The sequence below is a fragment of the Gallus gallus genome, chromosome 3 (genome assembly GCF_016699485.2).
Source record: "Gallus gallus isolate bGalGal1 chromosome 3, bGalGal1.mat.broiler.GRCg7b, whole genome shotgun sequence".
Taxonomy (NCBI): domain Eukaryota; kingdom Metazoa; phylum Chordata; class Aves; order Galliformes; family Phasianidae; genus Gallus; species Gallus gallus.
Genome location: NC_052534.1, coordinates 92269416 through 92287901, shown reverse-complemented (window position 1 = coordinate 92287901; position 18486 = coordinate 92269416). Strand labels below are relative to the sequence as shown.

The 18486-nt window shown below is 35.7% G+C and overlaps 1 protein-coding gene across 4 annotated transcripts in view; it reads right to left on the bottom strand.

Moving 5' to 3' along the window:
• Positions 1-18486, bottom strand: part of SNTG2 (syntrophin gamma 2) — a 244420-nt gene that overhangs the window by 134533 nt on the left and 91401 nt on the right. For 2 of the 4 annotated variants that reach the window (XM_025148890.3, XM_025148893.3), the window contains exon 2: positions 5525-5662. In XM_025148890.3, coding sequence (XP_025004658.1) covers positions 5525-5662 — 138 coding nt within the window. Of the gene's footprint in view, positions 1-5524; positions 5663-18486 lie in introns of those variants that run through there. The other 2 variants (XM_025148894.2, XM_025148895.3) reach the window with 1 other exon arrangement.

The window sequence follows — 18486 nt, the reverse complement described above, 5'->3', positions numbered from 1 at the left end:
TCTGGAGCTTCCTTAGCAATTTAAGCTGCATGTGTTTAATATTCTGCTATGCATCAAGATTCCCACTTCTACTCACACATCCTTTGCTTCTCACTGATCAGTAGCGCATTTTCACCTTCCCAGTGGTTGCACTCCACCTTCTATGGACTCAATTCCTAGCTCATTTCCTAGAAACATGGATTTTAAACTGCAGGAGAGACTGGAACAAGATTTTTTTCCAGGCAGAATTCAGAAGAAACAGCATGCTTAGGATAGTGCATATAGCAGCCTTCACAGCAAAAGGTGATGGATTATGGTTAATGACCTTATCTAACAATCTAGACATCTAGATGATACAGCTAGAACCATGCACTCTTATGTTGGCATGAAAAGATATTGTGGAACATGTCATAAGAATTACAGTGCCATCACTTAGGACTGGAACACTGAGATTCCTTCTTCCACTACATAGTAGTCCAAGGTCAAAGAAAACTAGCATCTAGAGTTTTGAACACTTCCTTAGCCATTACATTTATTAATTATATTATCATATGGTCCACAGCCTTTATTAAAGACCACGAGTATACAAAAATCCAAAGCAGTCTATGAAGTATGAGGAAAAAGTAAATTTCACTTAGATGATTTGGCCAGATAATGTGCCATATCTGTTGTTAATACTGCCCTCTAAGGAACTGTTAAAAAAAAAAAAAAAAACAGCATCAGATAACTGACTAGGTAAACAATCAAATAAACAATATAACAGCTTTTCCGTAAAGCTATATTGGGGGTGGGATGTCAATCAAACAACTTTATTAGAAATAATAATGGCTTTCCTGCTGGTTATAACATGTCTAGCCTTTAGGAAAAGCTTTTTGCTCAAAGGATGTTGCATAAGTTTCACTTTTAAGTGTCTTTTACAGTCTAAGAAATAACTAAATTAGTATTGAAGTGTAACTTCTTGGACAGAGGAATTAAGGAGCCAATGGAAATATAAGCCAAGAAATCCTACAAAATAGAGGAAAAGTATGAATTAATACTCCATGGCATCAAGTGATGCCTAATTCTACACCACCGTGAAGAGGAGGCAGGCTATAAGGAACACATAGCTAAAAAGCAAAGATTACTATTAATGGAAAAGAGAGGGCTGAAATTCTTTAACTTTTTGCATTGCTCAGTATGTAACCTTTTCCCAAAAGGAACCAGAAGAATGCATCTATACCAACTGATTGAGGCATGCCAGTAGCCCTTGAGTTTTGTGTGGAGATAAAACAAATCTTTTCACATGCTAGCTGAGATCTGGGACAGCTGCAGAGAATTCTTAATAAATATAGTATAATAAGATATTTTTATCAGTTTATCTTATTATAACTGTTTCTATTACTGTAGATCAAAGTCTCAGAGGTTTTTTTTTTTTTAGAGTAAAATGAAGTCACTCGTTTTAGTTTCAAAGCCTGCCAACCTAAAGGAGGATTATATAGAAAACAGAACCAGATTGCTCTCAGAGATGCACAACAAACAGATGAGAGGCATGTCCCTATTTGAAGCTAAAAAAATTCCAGTTCAGCATGTTTGTAAAGAATATCACGGCAAAAATGATTATGCATTAGAAGAGGTTGCCTAGAGAGGTGGTGGACATTCCACCTTGGGTAATGTTCTGAACTTTGATAGATAAAGCCCTCAGTAACTTGCCCAAGTAGTTAAATTCGCTCTGAACAGTGCGTTTAATCAGATGACCATAAAAGATTACCTCCAATCCAAATTTTTCTGTGACTGACAATACAAATGATAATACAAATCTGGATTTCCACAGATACTAATAACATATACTGGAACCAATGGTAAGATATATTTATGCTTCATTTTCCCTACTTCTTTCTTTTAAATAAAAAGGCATCCTATAATAGGAATTAACAGCTGTTCTTTATTTAAATGATTTCATTTACCTTCACTTTGTGCAACATTTCATGTGTTGGCTGGTGATATAATAAAGATGAACAGCAGAGCTGGCATCCATCAGTATCTAACATACTATAAATGGAAATGCTCATGTTTCTCTTGTAGTCACATATTTTTCTTCTAGCTCTTGACTTTAAACTGCTAAACTAGCTCTCACAATGTATACAGTAGCAGTTTAACCATCTTTACAGTCTGCCATGTTTCCATGTAGAATAGATTAACTGAAAATTTAATAAAGGACACAACTATAGTAACATCAGTGTTGTGCTGCCCTTCCTTCTGACTTGCTGGTATGTTAACTTATCCTCAGCCAGGCTCTTACACATCTCAGGGGGAGACTTTTTTTCAGGCACATCCATATCTTTGCATCACTGTGCTGTTACATTTATTAGTCTTTTTAACTTAAGCTACTTATTCTTTTTATCTTTATTAGTGAAGTTTGAGGTTTTTCATCATTCTGATGAATACTCATATTTATTATTTATTTTGTGATACTAACTTAACTCTTCTCAAAATGACAGCAACAGAAGCTTATGATCTTTCATAATAAAAATCCTAAGGAATTGCTTGATTGTTATGTTGTAGACATCTAGGTCAGCTTTTCAGCACATGAAAACAAATAACAAATAGTTAAATAATGCATTTTCTCTATACAAATGATCTTAAGTTTCAAAAGGAAGTCTTCCTTTAATCATCCACTTGACATTTCAAAATATAGATAAAAAGTTAAATATTAGCTGATTTTAAAAGCTCTTTTAAAAATATTTTGGATATATATGCATACTAGTGTTGACAGAACAGACTCTAGGCAAATACAATAGTATCAGTAGTTACCTAGACAGAAATGCAATTTGGGTTAAAAAAAAAAAAAAACTTTAGCCCTTAATGCCTTTTCTCTAGATCTTTGCTAAAATAACATTTTTTTTTCTGTGCCCTTATTAGCATCTGAGTTATAAAGGAAAAGAGTCATAGCAGTTCATCAGGGATTGAAACAGCACTTAATGCATTCTATTTTTTTAATTAAAAAAATCATCCAGTTTTTCCTCCCTCTTTGGAATGGAATAGTTCAGCTCAAAGAGATCTTACTCATCTACCTTACATCACTCTGTCCAACTCTAGCTAAGATAGGACTTACAAAGCTGGAAAATTGGGCACGTAGGACACAAAGGTTTTTGTTATTCTAATCCTTTTGCCTCACGTAATCTTTTCAAGACTTCTCTTCCTATTGAAAACCTGCCTGACCACTGATCAAGTCAGACAATTCAGCTCTGTGAGAGGGACTGATTGTGGTGAAAAGCCAGATGCATTTATTTATTAAATTTGCAAGCAGAATTAGAGCAGGAAAAAAAGAGACCAAAATAAAATGCAATTTCAAAGAAAAAAAATGTTTATGAAAGGAAGAGAGGCACAAAACTCTTGTGAGGTCAAAACAGGAAAAGGATAGACAGAGTAGTAAGGAAGGGAATGAGGTACCATGAATATATAAGAAATTAATTTTAACATGTTAAATGACAAGAAAGTTATTAAAAAAAAATCATACTATTCAGAAAAAGCATATTATGAGAAGTATAAAAAGGAATGCCTCTGTTTCTCCTTTAACTGAAAATAGATCTTACCCTGGTGCTCATGTAATTGATAATTGATTTCTTTCTGTAAGTGTTATTAAACTACTTGTATGAAAGAAAAAAAAGATACAAAAAAAAACCTTCTGCCAAAAATACTCAGAATTTAAAAAAATCAATTTTTTTTTCCAATATACCATTTCTATCAATATCTTCATGCTTGAAGGGTGCTGATCCAACTTTACACACTTTTTTCTATGAGTCTGAATATTTCAAACATGACACTCAGTCATGAAGATTTGCTTGGACAGCTTGGATTTCTCAAGCCCAAATTACTGAAATACATTTTGGTGTCCACTGTGAAAAAGCTAAATACTGAGGAGAATAAACAGCTGCCTTTACACTATTTTCCTCTATACACATCTTGAATTCCAGAAACTACATTCCTCTCTCTCTCAATACTGTACCTCCAAGTAAAATGATAGAAAACAAGCCCTACAATTGCTCATCAAAAATAAAGCTTTCCCTGTACATATAGTACCTAAATGAATGTGAGATGGTAAAATATGAAAGAATTACAGATCAGCACAACACCAGTAAGAGATGGGTATTCTACAAAGATAGCCTTTTATCTGCACAATCAGTGCAAGAGCCTTGGGAATAATCTGTACTGCTGAAAGTCCAAACCGCCAAGGTAGCACCTGTGATAACTGACACCTTTGCCAGCCCTCAGCATTCAGAAATGCATGGAGCCAGCAGTTGAGCATCTGCAAACCCTGTCCTCAGTATTCCTCAAGGTCAGTGAATCTGTGAGCAAAATAAGTGGATGCAAATGCGTCAAACACATCCCATGAATGTTGTCTCACAATAATGGCAGGTGAAAAAAAGTATTATCATAAGTACGTACAGGACTTTCTTCTTCAGTTTGACCATTCATACATCCCACTTAAGGAGAAAGAGTTTGGTTTTAGAGTAACTTTTTTGTATTCTCCTACATGTTCCGCATCACTCCAGGAAGAAGACAAGCATGTTACTTCTATTTTTGTTTCAAAGGCACTACTGTGATAAATGGTCATGTCCAAATAAAGATTAACTATGAGTAACTAAGAAATAATAAGAATAGAAAGGAGAATAAATCAGTAAGAAAAAATGATTGCAACTGCTATGGAATTGACTTTCAAGTTACAGTTTTCTATTAACATTTTGAATCATACAGAGGAGAGATGAAAATTATTTTCTTGAACCACTTGAAATATAAAGCATTTATCTCTTCTGAATTTAGCATGTGTAGCTGTAAATTTAAAACTTCAGTTACCAAAAATATCACTAAAGAACTGCCAGATATTTCAGCCTGATTTCAAATTCTGCTTTTGAGCTCCTGAGTAATTCATATACTGTAAAATACACAGTGTTTATCTTAATTGGCCCTTATTTCAAATTCTAATTTTCCAAAAGTTTTTATTTGATTAGGTATAATATAGAAAAAGCAAATATTCCCATCAAGCTATGACTTAATCCATTTTTATGCGTTAAAGTTTGACAAAGACAGCCTGCATAGAACTAACCCCTTCAGAGCCTGTCTTCCTGTCCTGTCTTCCACCAGGAAATACTATTTAGGGTATCCACAAAACATAGGAGTAAATTGTATCAAAATATGAATCAACACAAATCTCAATACTTTTAAGTGAAGATTTGGATTAACCATTCCTTCCTATTTTTTTTTTTTTTTTTATGAATGACTAATTGACAATAAAGACAAACACGAATTTGATACAACTTTTCCTCAGATGCAACCAGCCTGTGATGATTCATTCAAGAATTAGCCAGGGACTGGGCAAGATAGAATTTCAAATACCATTGGCACAGTGAGATACACTTAGATGCACAGACACAATATATTGCAGCCACGTGACACATTATATAATTCTATTATTCAAAAAATTCTCTTGCACTCCCATACAATAAACTGATCACTGTAGAAAACATTAAAAGTGCAGTCAAAAACACAGAGATATAGAAGCACTTACATTTGCACTGCGATCACTTCCACTAACACAGATGACATCTTGTTTTTGAATTGTTAATACCTCTTTTGTGAGCTTCAGTCGGATGTCATAAGCATTTTCAGATACTTCATCATACAACAAAGCAATACCAGTTTTAGTCTGTAAAAGCAAGGCACAGAAACAAAAAATTAAGCATATGAACATTTCTTAGCGATAATTAGTAACTTGTATCCCATTCAATACATAAAATGCATATAAGCAAACATTGTTTAAAGAAAGTGGAAAACTGGTCTGCTATTCAGACTCCAAATGGATTAGACATACAAAGCCTCTTCTATGCTGTAAAAAGCAGGCTAAATTGTCTTTGAAGTAAGCATTAAAACACAAAAAGAAATCATTCTCCCTTGTACTTTTTCACAAAGAAGTATCGCTGTTGAAGTATGTTCTTTTTGTTTTCAATTGTATGACTTGCTGTGAAACCGCACTATAAGCAGATAGATAACGTACGTATAAATCTATGTGAATGCATTTTTCTGTTCAATAAAGAAGCACAATATTGTTTCTGACTCAAAGGTTTCCATTCTACTCTGTCAGGTATCTATCACAAATGTTGTTCTTATGATAAAGAAACCTATTACGATTCAAAACTAGGTTTTCACCTTGTAAAACACACAAATAAACACACTCTAGTCACAAATACTGGTGTCACAGGAATTCAGTTTGCTAAGGTCAAGATGGACATACATTTTTGAAATTACCACTGGACTATTAACTAGTAAACTCTCTTGAATAGTCAAGTATTTTGGTATCAAAGATTTTCTCCATGAGTAGTAGTAAACAAAATCAATCTTAATTTTTGGTATATTCACTTATCTGCAAATTTCCCATTACTATTCAGTCAGCTCTTAAAGAAAAACTGTGGAATTAGCGCTGTTTACAGCTATTTGTTAAGAAAGGGAGACTAGTGCAATTTCATAACTTTGCAGTCATTTCACAGAAGAGAAAAAGCAACACACCTGTTGTTATCATATTTAAGAATAATATTTACTAATTTATGAGGTGTATAACAATGTCATCACATCATTGCACTTTTCTCTATGCAATTGAAGAACAGTCATACATAATTTAAGGTTTAGCTGCAAGATTTGTTTTCAAAAGACTGTTTTGAATCAAGTCTATGCATTTTATTTAATAGTAGATTGCAAAAAAGAACAGAGTAATGGAATTAAAGAAGAAATGTGCCTTGTAACCTGTGTACTTTTAAACAAAGGACTTGAAAGTAAAATCAAACATGAAACATTATAATATTTTAATTTTTCTACAGAATTGGGGGAAAACTCTGCAGTGATCATTAGTAAAAAGTTTTGGCCCGTGAATTCAATTTAAACTTAAGGCACTTAAATTTAGATACGGTGTAGCTCTATAGATAATCAAGTGTCAAAGTTTCCCTTATATTTAGTGGAAATTGAAAGCACAGCAATTATACGTACTCTTAAGTACCTACACAGCAGAAGTTCATGAGGTTCTGCTCTCTCTAAGCTCAAACCAGTTATTCCCATGTACATCACTGCTGCCTTTTAAGACACCTTAGAATGTCCAAGACACCCACAAATGTAAGGCTGATGTGGGGCTTACAGGAGGTCCACGTCCTTGTAGCTGGAGATGAGGCCAGATCTCCATAGGAATGGGATGTGGACACTGATCATGCCACCAGACATCCACAAATAGGTGTCTTAAGCTTGAATCAACTTTCACAAAAGGTTTACAGCGCAGAAATATACATTTGGAATGACCATTTAGATTCTGTAATCCAGTGGTGAGCAACAGATACCTCTGAAACATGATTTACCTGACCCCTTCTCTTTAAAGCTTTAAAGGAACAAATTGTATCACAGCTCTCTACTGTGACTTAAAAAAATAAATATAAATGACAACTCAGACACAAGTGTTTAATTCTGGAAAGATTAATCTTGCACATCATGTTCAAAGGGAACTCACAAAGGAAACCAAGTACTGCAAGGGTGGAAGCCTTAATCATTCTCACCTGTTTGGAAACTGACATGTATTAATTATCCTAAAGTTGTGACATTTTTTAAATTTCCAGCAGTTTTGGATGATTCATCAATACTCTATAAATGAAAATATATTAAATTTGTGTCAAAATCATCTGCTTAAAAGCTATGCTATGTAACAGTGGATATTTTTTGTATAGTGGACAAACTGCCTTGCAAAACCACCTTCCCATCACCCTTTTTGCTACCCACTAGTTCTGCAGCTCTATTCTACCCACATTGGCAATCACAGTTTCTTTGGCTGACACACCAAATTATGCTTTACAGAAACACCTTGAGAGAACAAAGCTACGTGAGCACATTACCCAATCACAAAGCAGACCATTTCTCTAGCTAGTAATTGTTTCACAGGTTTAAAAGAAACACAATGGAAAAAATCCTGAAATATGTAGAGTAACAGATTAAATATCTATCAGACTACTTAAAGTGAAAGTCTCACTGAAACTCATCTATTCCCATTAAATTCCAGTACCTACCTCACATTTAATTTAACTCCTTACATGAACTAAGATGACATACAATGATAACTTATGCGCTTTCAGAATCTGGATTCAGAAGATTAATCCAAATCTCTCTCAGCCTTTCAAGTCTGCTTTTTTAGACCATTATAAATGGCTGTGAATCAGAGTTCAGAAAATTCCTTTCTTCTCCCTGTGTTGAAGAGGGTGGTACACGCAACTCTACTGGGCAAATTTGATGGTTGATGGCTTGTCCCTGGAGGCTTTCAAGGTGAGGCTGGATAAGGCCCCTGGCAACCTGATCTAGCTACAGGTTAACAGATTAATTAACAGGGATGTCCCTGGGGAGTTGGACTAGAGATCATACATCAGAATTATGTGTTTTGCAAGAAAAAAATGAACATGAACACATATTAAACATGTAGAGCTATAGGAGAATATAAACTAAAATTAACTTGGGCAGAGGAGGAATGTAAATGTTGGTTTCCATACTTCTGGTGGGGTTTATAGACATTGTCCTCAAGAAAAGAAGCATGAGGCTGCATGCCCGTGTCCATGTGTGCACGTTAACATGGAGGGAAGAAGAGGTAAAAAGGGCAGTAGCACAACTGTCACACGAACTTTTAAGAAAGTCAATACTGCATTTTTTGAAAGAAAAGTTACTGAAACTTTCTTACTTTAGTAAGCCCCAAACCTCTCAATACCACACAGAAGAGAAAAAAACATTCTCAAGAGGAAGATGAATGCAGATGAATGCTTTTATCAGTTTTATTCTTATCTTCATCAGGCATGTCCCTAGCCAGCATATCTGCTTTAAAACAGTCCCTGCTGGCAATAATATTTTGGTACCCTACTCAAAATACCCTAATTCTTTCTTTATCTACTGCCAAAATCTCAAAACTGTGAATTTTGTTTAAAAATAGGCATCTCTAAGGCAAAACTTTGGTCTAACTGACATAAAACACTTGTCTTCCCCGCCTTAAATTTAATTTTGAAAAACCTTGTAAAAAATCAGACAGAGTGTAAAATTGTTGGGGCATACTAGTTTTTCTACAGTAACAACTGATTTGGTTATGGCCACTTGTTTCTCAGACGGATAGAGTAGTATTTGTGAGGCTTCTCATACTAGTAATTGAAGAGTGTGAGGAAATATTCAAAGATAATCAATAGTTTTATGTCCTGTTTGTACTACATTGCCCAACTGCACACAGTACTCAAGGTGAGGCTGCACCAGTGCAGTGCAGTACAATCCCTTCCCTTGACTGGCTGGCAGTGCTGTGCTTGATTATGTTACAGTTGGCCTCTCTGGATGTATGGACACATTGCTGACACATGTTCAGCTTGCTATTGACCAGATCTCCAAATTTCTTCCAGCAGAGCTGGTCCTCAGCATTTCATCCCCCGGTCTGTACATATAGCCAGGACTGTCCCTGTAAATTTAGAAATACAAATTTAAAAAATTTGGAAGGACAAAGCTTTAAGTATCATAATTAAAGCTCATTTTTTTCCAATTAAATTTAACACATAAGCATTTTAGCAGTGCTATCCACATCTCAGAAGACTTAATGACCAAACTGTCTAATTGGGTTTAATTTTTTGCGTGAAAACACTCAGTTGAAATTCTGTATCTGCAGCACACTGATGACTGCAGAACCTGCTGAAGACGTGAAAAAAGGAGTCACTCGTTTTTATTCTACCTCACTTAAAATTAGACAGAGAGAACTTCAGGCTGTCCCACATAGTCAAATTTCTGACCACTAAATTACAGCAGACTGAAATTATTTTCTCTCATAACTCTTTTGATGTGTCCTACACATCTACTACTATGATCAAAAAATAAGGACATTTGCTCAGAGCAAGAAAGAACTCAAATTTAAAATTGCCGTGACTAATGTAAAAAAAAAAAAGAATTAAAAAAAAATGAAGTGCAACAGTTAAAACGTGCAAGGTGCTACACTTTAAGAATAGTCAGTTGCACATAAGAAAACAGTTTGAACCATTTATTTAGAAAAAAATATAACACTGAGGACTGACAGCAAAATATTGGCATCAATATTTTTGCTATAAAGCAAGCATAGTTATTCTGATTGCTCTCCTTTGAGTTCTTTCCTACCGATCTCCATTTTCTTACTCTCACAAAACAGTGCCCAAACAAACACATTTCTTCAGCTAAGCAGTACAAAAGGCTCCTCAGTATCACTGAATAAGAAGGAGGAATAACTTCAAGTCTATGAAGTAATCCATCACCAATGGTGCATTTAATACATCTCCCAATATTGTTTCCTTTCATGCAGTATTATGACAGTGTTAATTCATAGGAACACTAAAGACAAGAGATAATGAACTGAGAAGAGTCCTGAGTAAGACAAAACAAATTAATGTGATTAGAAATTTGGAAAATAGAAGCTATAAGGAATTCTGCACTGATTAAGGTTCTGTATCTTAAAGACTGAGTAAAAAAGAGTAATGAAAGCCTTAAGTACTTAAAACTCTGTTGCGAAAACAAATTGAATAATTGGGTAAGAAAATAAGTCTGAAATCTCTTTTATTTAACAAGTATTAACTACCAGGAAACTGATCTGCCTAAATGGTACCAGACAAAATTCTGAAGATGATTTCTTTCACATCTGTTTGACACTAATATTTAGAGACTTATTGCTTGTAAATCTTAGAATCCTTGAATAGTTCAAAGTGGAAGGGACCTTAAAGATCATCTAGTTCCAACCTCTTGCTGTGGGCAGGATTGCCAGTCACTAGATCAGGCTGCCCAGGGCCCCATCCAACCAAGACTTGAGCAACTCCAGGGATGGGGCATCCACAACTTCTGTGGGCAGCTTGTGCCTGGGCTTCACCATCCTCTGAGTAAAAAATTTCCACATAACATCTAAGTGTCCTCTCTTTTAGTTTAATACCATTCAACCTTGTCCTAACACTATTTGCCCATGTAAAGTATCAGTTTCCCTCCTGTCTGTAAGCTCTCTTTGGTTACCAGAAGGCAACAATGAGGTCTCCCCAAAGCCTTCTCTTCTCAATGGCCTTCTCTTCTGAAGAAGGTCAGCTCCCTCAATCTTTCTTTATAGGAGAGGTGCTTCAGACCTGTGGTCATATTCATGGCCCTTCTCCAGACCCGCTCCAACAGCTGCACATTTTTATGATTAAACCTCTGCATCCAGGAGGAAGGCTGACCAGCCTTAGAAGTGCACTTTCACTGAACAGCTTGCAACTGACATAGGAGCGATGAAAACTAACTGGAAAACCTGAAGTAGTTTATCTCTTATGGGCCTTATCAATGCATGCATGACATCTAAAATAAAATGTCAACAACCTTGAAGCAATTAATTTGAACAAGGACCATACCCTAAAAGGAACTGTAACTTTGCCCTTCATGAACAGAAGATAATTCCAGGCTTAATGGGCCCTGAGTGAGAAGACAAACACTGGCTTTTCAATTCACCAGCATGGGATGTATGGATAAGGAGAGCAAACATGAAGGTTGAGAAGTAATGCAGCTGTGCAATACAGAAAATTAATGATATTTTATTTGTTCTGGGGGACGAAAACTGCATGCAGTATTCTGGATGCAGTCTAATAAGTATTGATTAGAAGAGGAAAATCCTTCCCCTTTTATCTTCCATCTGCTCATATTAATATAGCCCAGCATGCTGTTGAATTCTCTGCCATCAGGGCTCACTGCAGGCCCATCTTGTTGCCCACCCTGGCCCTCCTCAAACAGAGCTTTCCTCAGACAGACCACTGCTGGACCACTGCTAACCATAGCATCATAGAATTATAGAATTGCTCAGGTTGGAAAAGACCTTAAAGATCATTAAGACCAACCACAACTTAACCATACTAAGAGCTCATTCTCCCAGGTGCATGGCGTGGCATTAGAATTCATGGATTTACTTCATGAAATTCAGTGAATTTCAATAATTTCCTGGCAGTTAATTTCTCCGGTTTGCCTAGGTCTTTTGTCAATGTTGTACTGACAGCACCTTCCATCTTGGTGTCATCTGTAAAATCTTAAGCAGTCTCTCCATTACCTCCTTCAGGCCACTGAGAAAGATGTTAGAGGTCACGTCACAGAATACCACCTGCCAGAGCAATCTAGGTAGAGTACAACCCACTTGCCACTGTGCTCAGCCTAAGCATTGAGGGCTTCCATACAGCATGGAATAAGGATTAAGAAAACTCATTCAACAAAAATTGTGCTATTTCCCACTAGGCAATAACAGCAAGAAGCCAGGATCTCACTGGATTTGTTTGTTTTGTGTTTCTTTTTTAAATCCTCAGTACCCTGAAAATTAATATTAAATATAATTTGAACAGGAAAAAACATTTTTTTTAAAATAGAATAAAGAAAAGTGAAAAACTGAGATACCGCAGTGCAAATTGATACATAGAAGTCATCAAATCAGAGACCTATGAGAGTTGTTTAACATGAGCTATATGAAAAATTTTACTTTGCCAAATCATTACAAGGTTTGATGTGAAATTTCACACATTATAACAACATCCAAAGTTGTATCAAAATATGTCAGAAAACACCAACAGGTTCTGCTGGGACATCTTCCCCCTCCTTGTAGTCAAGGACTTCAGACTTCCTAACTGAAATATTGCAGAGGGAAAAAATAAGAGGGAACTCAAATTTCCAGACACTTTTCTACTCTGAATTACTACTGCCCACCATCACCACTGACACAGCTATCCAGTTTCCAAGTACAAGATGTGTTAGAGCCATTATATCTGTTAGGCTCTGAGGTGCTGCCAGATGTTTGTTCATCCAATATGAGGCCAAAGGCCAGGACTGTGGTGAACGTACCTACACCTTCCACACTGTGCTTTGGGAAGGGTCCGCAAGCCTCATTTCCCCCTACATGAGCACCAACACAAGTAGCTCATCACCAGCTGCTTCCATCTCCCTTATAAACCAACATAAGACTTGTAGCCGGGACCTCAACACTGTCAGCTCAGAGGACCCCTTGCACAAGAAATTTACATCTGCACCAATAGTCCAGCCCATCAGCTTCCATGTAAATTGGAAGACGCATATCTTAAGGCAGTTTGAATATAAATATTTTAGCTGAAAGAAAAAGTGAAAAAAAAAAACCGAACAAAAAAACCACCTAAATCTGGATTTCTTTCCAGTTAGAAAGCAACTGCTAACATTAATTTTGGAAAGTAAATTACTTTTAATTTCACAAAATTTCAACAAAAGACTTTTTATCTAGAATAATAAACAAGCAAACTAACTTTTCAACTGCCTAATTTTTAAGATGTATTTGAAACATATGCATTTTATTTCAGCTCCTACTTCAAATAAACCAACGGGCAAGCCAAACATACAAAAAAGCAAAGCAAAAAAAAAAAAAAAACCAAAAAACAAACAAAACAACCCAAAAAGAACAACTCTCACTCAATAGGCTCTCTAAGTAGCTAGCAAGGATATTTATTCTTGCCTAACTTTTTAAAAATTCTCTTAAGCATTTCATTTATGACCTTATGCTTTTTTATTAGAGCTCTAACACCATATCATAGTTTTATATTGCCAACAAGCACTGCTGTTAATTAATGGAGAAGATCACAAATTCCGGATTCAAAGGTATTGAATTACAATATATTGTAACTTTTAAATGTAAGATACGTAACAGGTATATATATGATAAGAATCAGGATTTGAAATAAAAATAGACAAGAGTAAGTATTTAAGAAGTTAACTACATTTTTCCCAAAAGCACAACTTAGACATGAAATATCCATCTTGAAAATTAAACTTTTTCATAAAGTCTTCTTTATTTTTTTTGATGTCTGCATTTATTAATGACAATAGTATGGATCTAGATACCACTACACATAGTTGGAAAAAGTATATTAGTATTAGGAGTTGATAGCAAATTTTAACCGTAGCATTACAGTAACTTCTAGCAATTCTCAGCGGATTTTCTCCTAAATATTTGTTGCATGTGGAAATCTACAAAAAAGAATGTTAACTCAAGAAAAAATCTACTCTGTTTAAATCACATACTGTCCACAAGAAAAGTTCTGTTAAAAATTACCTTGGGGCAGATTCTTGGGATTTTCTGTTAATGACATTAGCTGTGCAAGAAAAGTGATTAACAGCTGGTTCTCAATCTCTGTGATCTTAATCATTAGAAAGTAATGTCTTGTTTAATTACTGCAAGCGCAGTGTGTCACCAGCTAATTAAATATGATCGATTATTGTCATCTTCATACACCTCTGAAAACATCAGACACAAATATTTGAATCCTGTTATACATATTTGGAGAATGAACTTTCAGAATGTCATGTTGAATAAAAATTGCGTGATTAAAAATAAAAGTTCTAATCAATACTAAATAATAGTGTCACAAAGGTGAATATGCTAGAATACAACTTCTATTCCATAAAACAGCCAAGGCACAAACTATTAAAAAATTGCCTAATTTTATTTTGATCTAGATAATACCTTCAGAGAATTTGCTTGCTTATTACTAAGCCTCAATTTTCTCACAAGTGGACAGTACCACAGAGTTAAATAGCCTAAGAATATAAAGATCTTTCTATGCTTACAGTACATTTACACTAGTTAAGAAAACAAAGTGTAGCATTCACAATTCAAGCTAAATCATTTAGCAATAGATCAAAAAGACTAAAAGAAAATATTTTTTTGATATTATTTAAGAAAGATAATTTTTATCATTACTATTAGTGGTACCATTCAGCCTACCATAGTAGGATGTCAGTTAATACACAAATGTTCCTGTTGAAATATTAAAAAGTAAATGAACATATTCCCTTACAACATATATTTAGGAGTATAATTCAAAGTGCCTCACTGTCTTTTCTTATTCTAGACTACATAAGGCCACTGATTCATTTGGTTCTCCTTCTCCTTAACTCTGTTACAGGTCTACCACACTCCGTACTTTTAAAGCTCTACCATCATGTTCTTTCTTCCCGTTTAACTGTGTTGACTTGTTCTGCCAAGAACAGCTAATTGTAAAATCATAGTCCTCTAAGATCATCTGTCAACCCATCACACCATCATGGCCACTAAACCATGCATCTCACTGCCACATTTGCCCTCATCTTGAACATCTTTAAGGGACAGTGACTTCCATCACCTCCCTGAGCAGCCTATTCCAATCACTTACCATCCATTTGGAAAAGAAATCATTCCTAATATTCAATTTGAAATCTCCCCTGGAGGAACTTAAGCTGCTAGCCTTCACTCTATCACAGTTACCTGGGAAAAGAGGCCAGGCCACAGTATGTTACAACCTCTCTTCAAGTAGCTGTAGAGAGGTGATCAGATCTCCTCCTACCCTCCTCCAGACTGAACAATCCCAGTTCCCTCAGCCACTCCTCATTAGATTTATGCTCCAGACACTTCACAGCTTTGTAGTTCTTTTCTGGGCATGCTCCAGGGCCTCAACGTCTTTCTTGTAGGAAGGAGCTCAAAACTGAACACAGCACTCAAGGTGTTGCCTCATCAGGGCATGATCCCCCTTTACAATCTTGTACAGGGGGATGATCACTTCTCTGCTCTTGCTGGCTACACTATTTCTGATACAAGCAAGGATGCCATTGGCTCCCTTGAGGACCTGGGCACACTGCTGGCTTATATTCAGCCAGCTATCAACTAACAGCCTCAGATCCCTCTCCTCCATGCAGCCTTCCAGCCACTCAGCCCCAAGCCTGTAGCGCTGCCTGAAATTGTTGTGACCAAAGTGCAGAACTTGACACTTCATCAAAGCTCCTACAATTAGCTCATTGATTCGGCCTATCCAGATCCCTCTTTAGGGCGTTCCTACTCTCAAGCAGATAAATAAATTATTTACCCAGCTAAGCAAAGCTATACCTAATTGCTTAATTTCTGAATAAGGTGATGTATATACTTCTAGTCTCTTTCTAAATTTAAAGTGGTAAGCTGTGGTTTAATCACCCTACTGCCAATTATGAAAAAATACATCTCTATTATTCATAACTTCCCATACTATGTTGGCTTCTAGGAATATAGAACATAGCAAGATTTAGATAAAGATTAATCAAAAGGATTTTGAGAATCCCTAAGTATTAAAGCAAGTCCAATGAAAAACTTTTTCTTTTAACTGTAGTTATTGTCTCTACTGGCCAGTAGCTCAGATAAACCCAGTGACTAGAACCAAAAATCCTTTGAGTCATGCATTTGGCTGCTAGCCTGAAAAGTAATGAGACAGTTCAGTTTCATGTTTTATCCAAATACTTAACAATGTGTTTATCCTCTTCTTTTCCTTAGCTTCAGTTCTCAAATGGAACTGTGGTGAACAGTAACTTTTTAAAACTTTTCATATTTAGCAAAGCACTAAAAGTACATCAAACTGGTTGAAACATTGAATATAAGAGATAACATCAAGAAAACAGTGATTCAGTGATTTAATTGCTAAAGTTTAAGAAGAAATAGAGAACTTAGGGACATAACAGAGGAGAAAAACATAGGCTACATAGCATGATAAATAAAACTGCATCAAATATATTTATTTATATATATATATTTAATATATATTTATAACCCTTTCTGAAAAGTAATGAAACTAGAAGAAAATGACCAAGAAAGATGAGAGCTAGGTAGGAACACGAGAAAGTCCTCAGAAGCAACCCTTTAGATAGAAATTCATGCTGAAGTGACAAAAAATATCAGCAGTACCTAGAGAACTTCTATGAAAAGGTGGAGAAGACTCTCATTTATAAACTGATGGCATATCAATGCCATGAAAAATAAAAAAAGGAATAGTCTGTTTATACCTAAATCGTGGAACAACATGATTTCCAGCAGCAAGAGTGCTCTACCAAATAAAACTATAGAATCAGAAAACATGCATAAAGGCAGAAAAAAATTACTGGAAAATATAAAATGATGCCACTAATACTAACAACAAGAGCAGCTGAAGGGAAGTTGTTTGATTATAGTTGAATATTTTAAGGCTTTTTACAGAATATTTACCAAAAAAGAATATAAGAAATTTGCAGAATTTGCTTTTGATTCATAACTGTCCCTCCAGTGTCATATGTCATTCACTGATCCTTGCCACAGGACGCAATGAAGTACCACAAAGCATGGTTGACACTGCAGGGAGAACCTTCACTGCCACAGCTGGGGCACAGGAGCACTTGCGCATTGCTACAGACCAGGAAGAGATGGCTGAGTTAGCTTACGCTTTAGCCAGCATCACATGGGCAAGCACCCAGCTGGCCCTTCAAGAAGAAAGCAGACAAGAGGGACAGGGATATGAGCTTTACTAACTACTTGTTGAAACAGTAGCAAGTTAGGAAAACAAAGCTCCTACACAAAATAAATTGTGACTTGGTGCTCAGCACAGAGGAGCATGAAATGGAAGTCAGACAGTCAAGTGACACAGGAATTTTTTAACTAAAGGTTTTTAGGAAACCTTAAGTTAATCTTGCTGTCAGGGAAAGAGATAACAGCATGAGTAAACTCATACTGTTGACAAATGACAGGTTAAAAAAAAAAAGGGATTGAAGGGATTTATTTTAATTTCAGAACACGGATGCGAGATAACGGAGCCAGAAACAGACAAAAACTACAATGAGATAAAGAGAAAGTTGATATTCTAAGTGTTCCTTTCCTGTTCTTTCATTCATTTTCCTGAATAAACTTTATTACTGTTGTAGAAGGCTACTGAATGAAAAAAAGTCTTCAAAATTATATACATGTAGATGGCTCCAAAAGTAATATCTCCTATTTATTTACATGGAAGCTACAACAGATATAAAGAGCACAATAATAGCATTTGAGAAAGCAAATTGTCAGCTACAAAACACTACTTTTTAACATGGTTACCACCATTAGATGTGCATTTTTGTTGCAAATGAACAAGAGCCTGAATGCTGAAGTCATACAAATCTACATCAGCAGAGGTGACCCACTGTTGCTATCACCACTACTGAAATGCACTACCCACTGCCTCACTGTGCTCACATCCACTGTTTGGTCTTCATAAACATTCAGAAAGCATCAGTGAATGTGAATGAGTGCCATTTTTTCCTCATGGAGGATGTCAATAACACATCTTTACTTCATATGCACTTCCATGTCAGACACCATTGTATCAGACTGCCCTCTATTGCCATCAGTCATATGGCAACAAAATGTGATGGATCACTGGCAGTAAGATTCAGTCTCTACTGCCATACCATCAACATCCATCTCTGACATTACGTGACAACATAATATAATAGGAGGCATTACTTTCAGAGTATCCCTCATACATATACACTATATACTTTTATATAGGTATACACTGTAAACAGATAGAAAGATATAGTATAGGTATATTTTATAGTATAGTATAGCTATATATGCATAATATATATCCATACAGAAAACAAACAAGCAGAAAGATGAGTTTAGAATTTACAGGCAAGTTTCAAGGAATAACATATCTACATCAG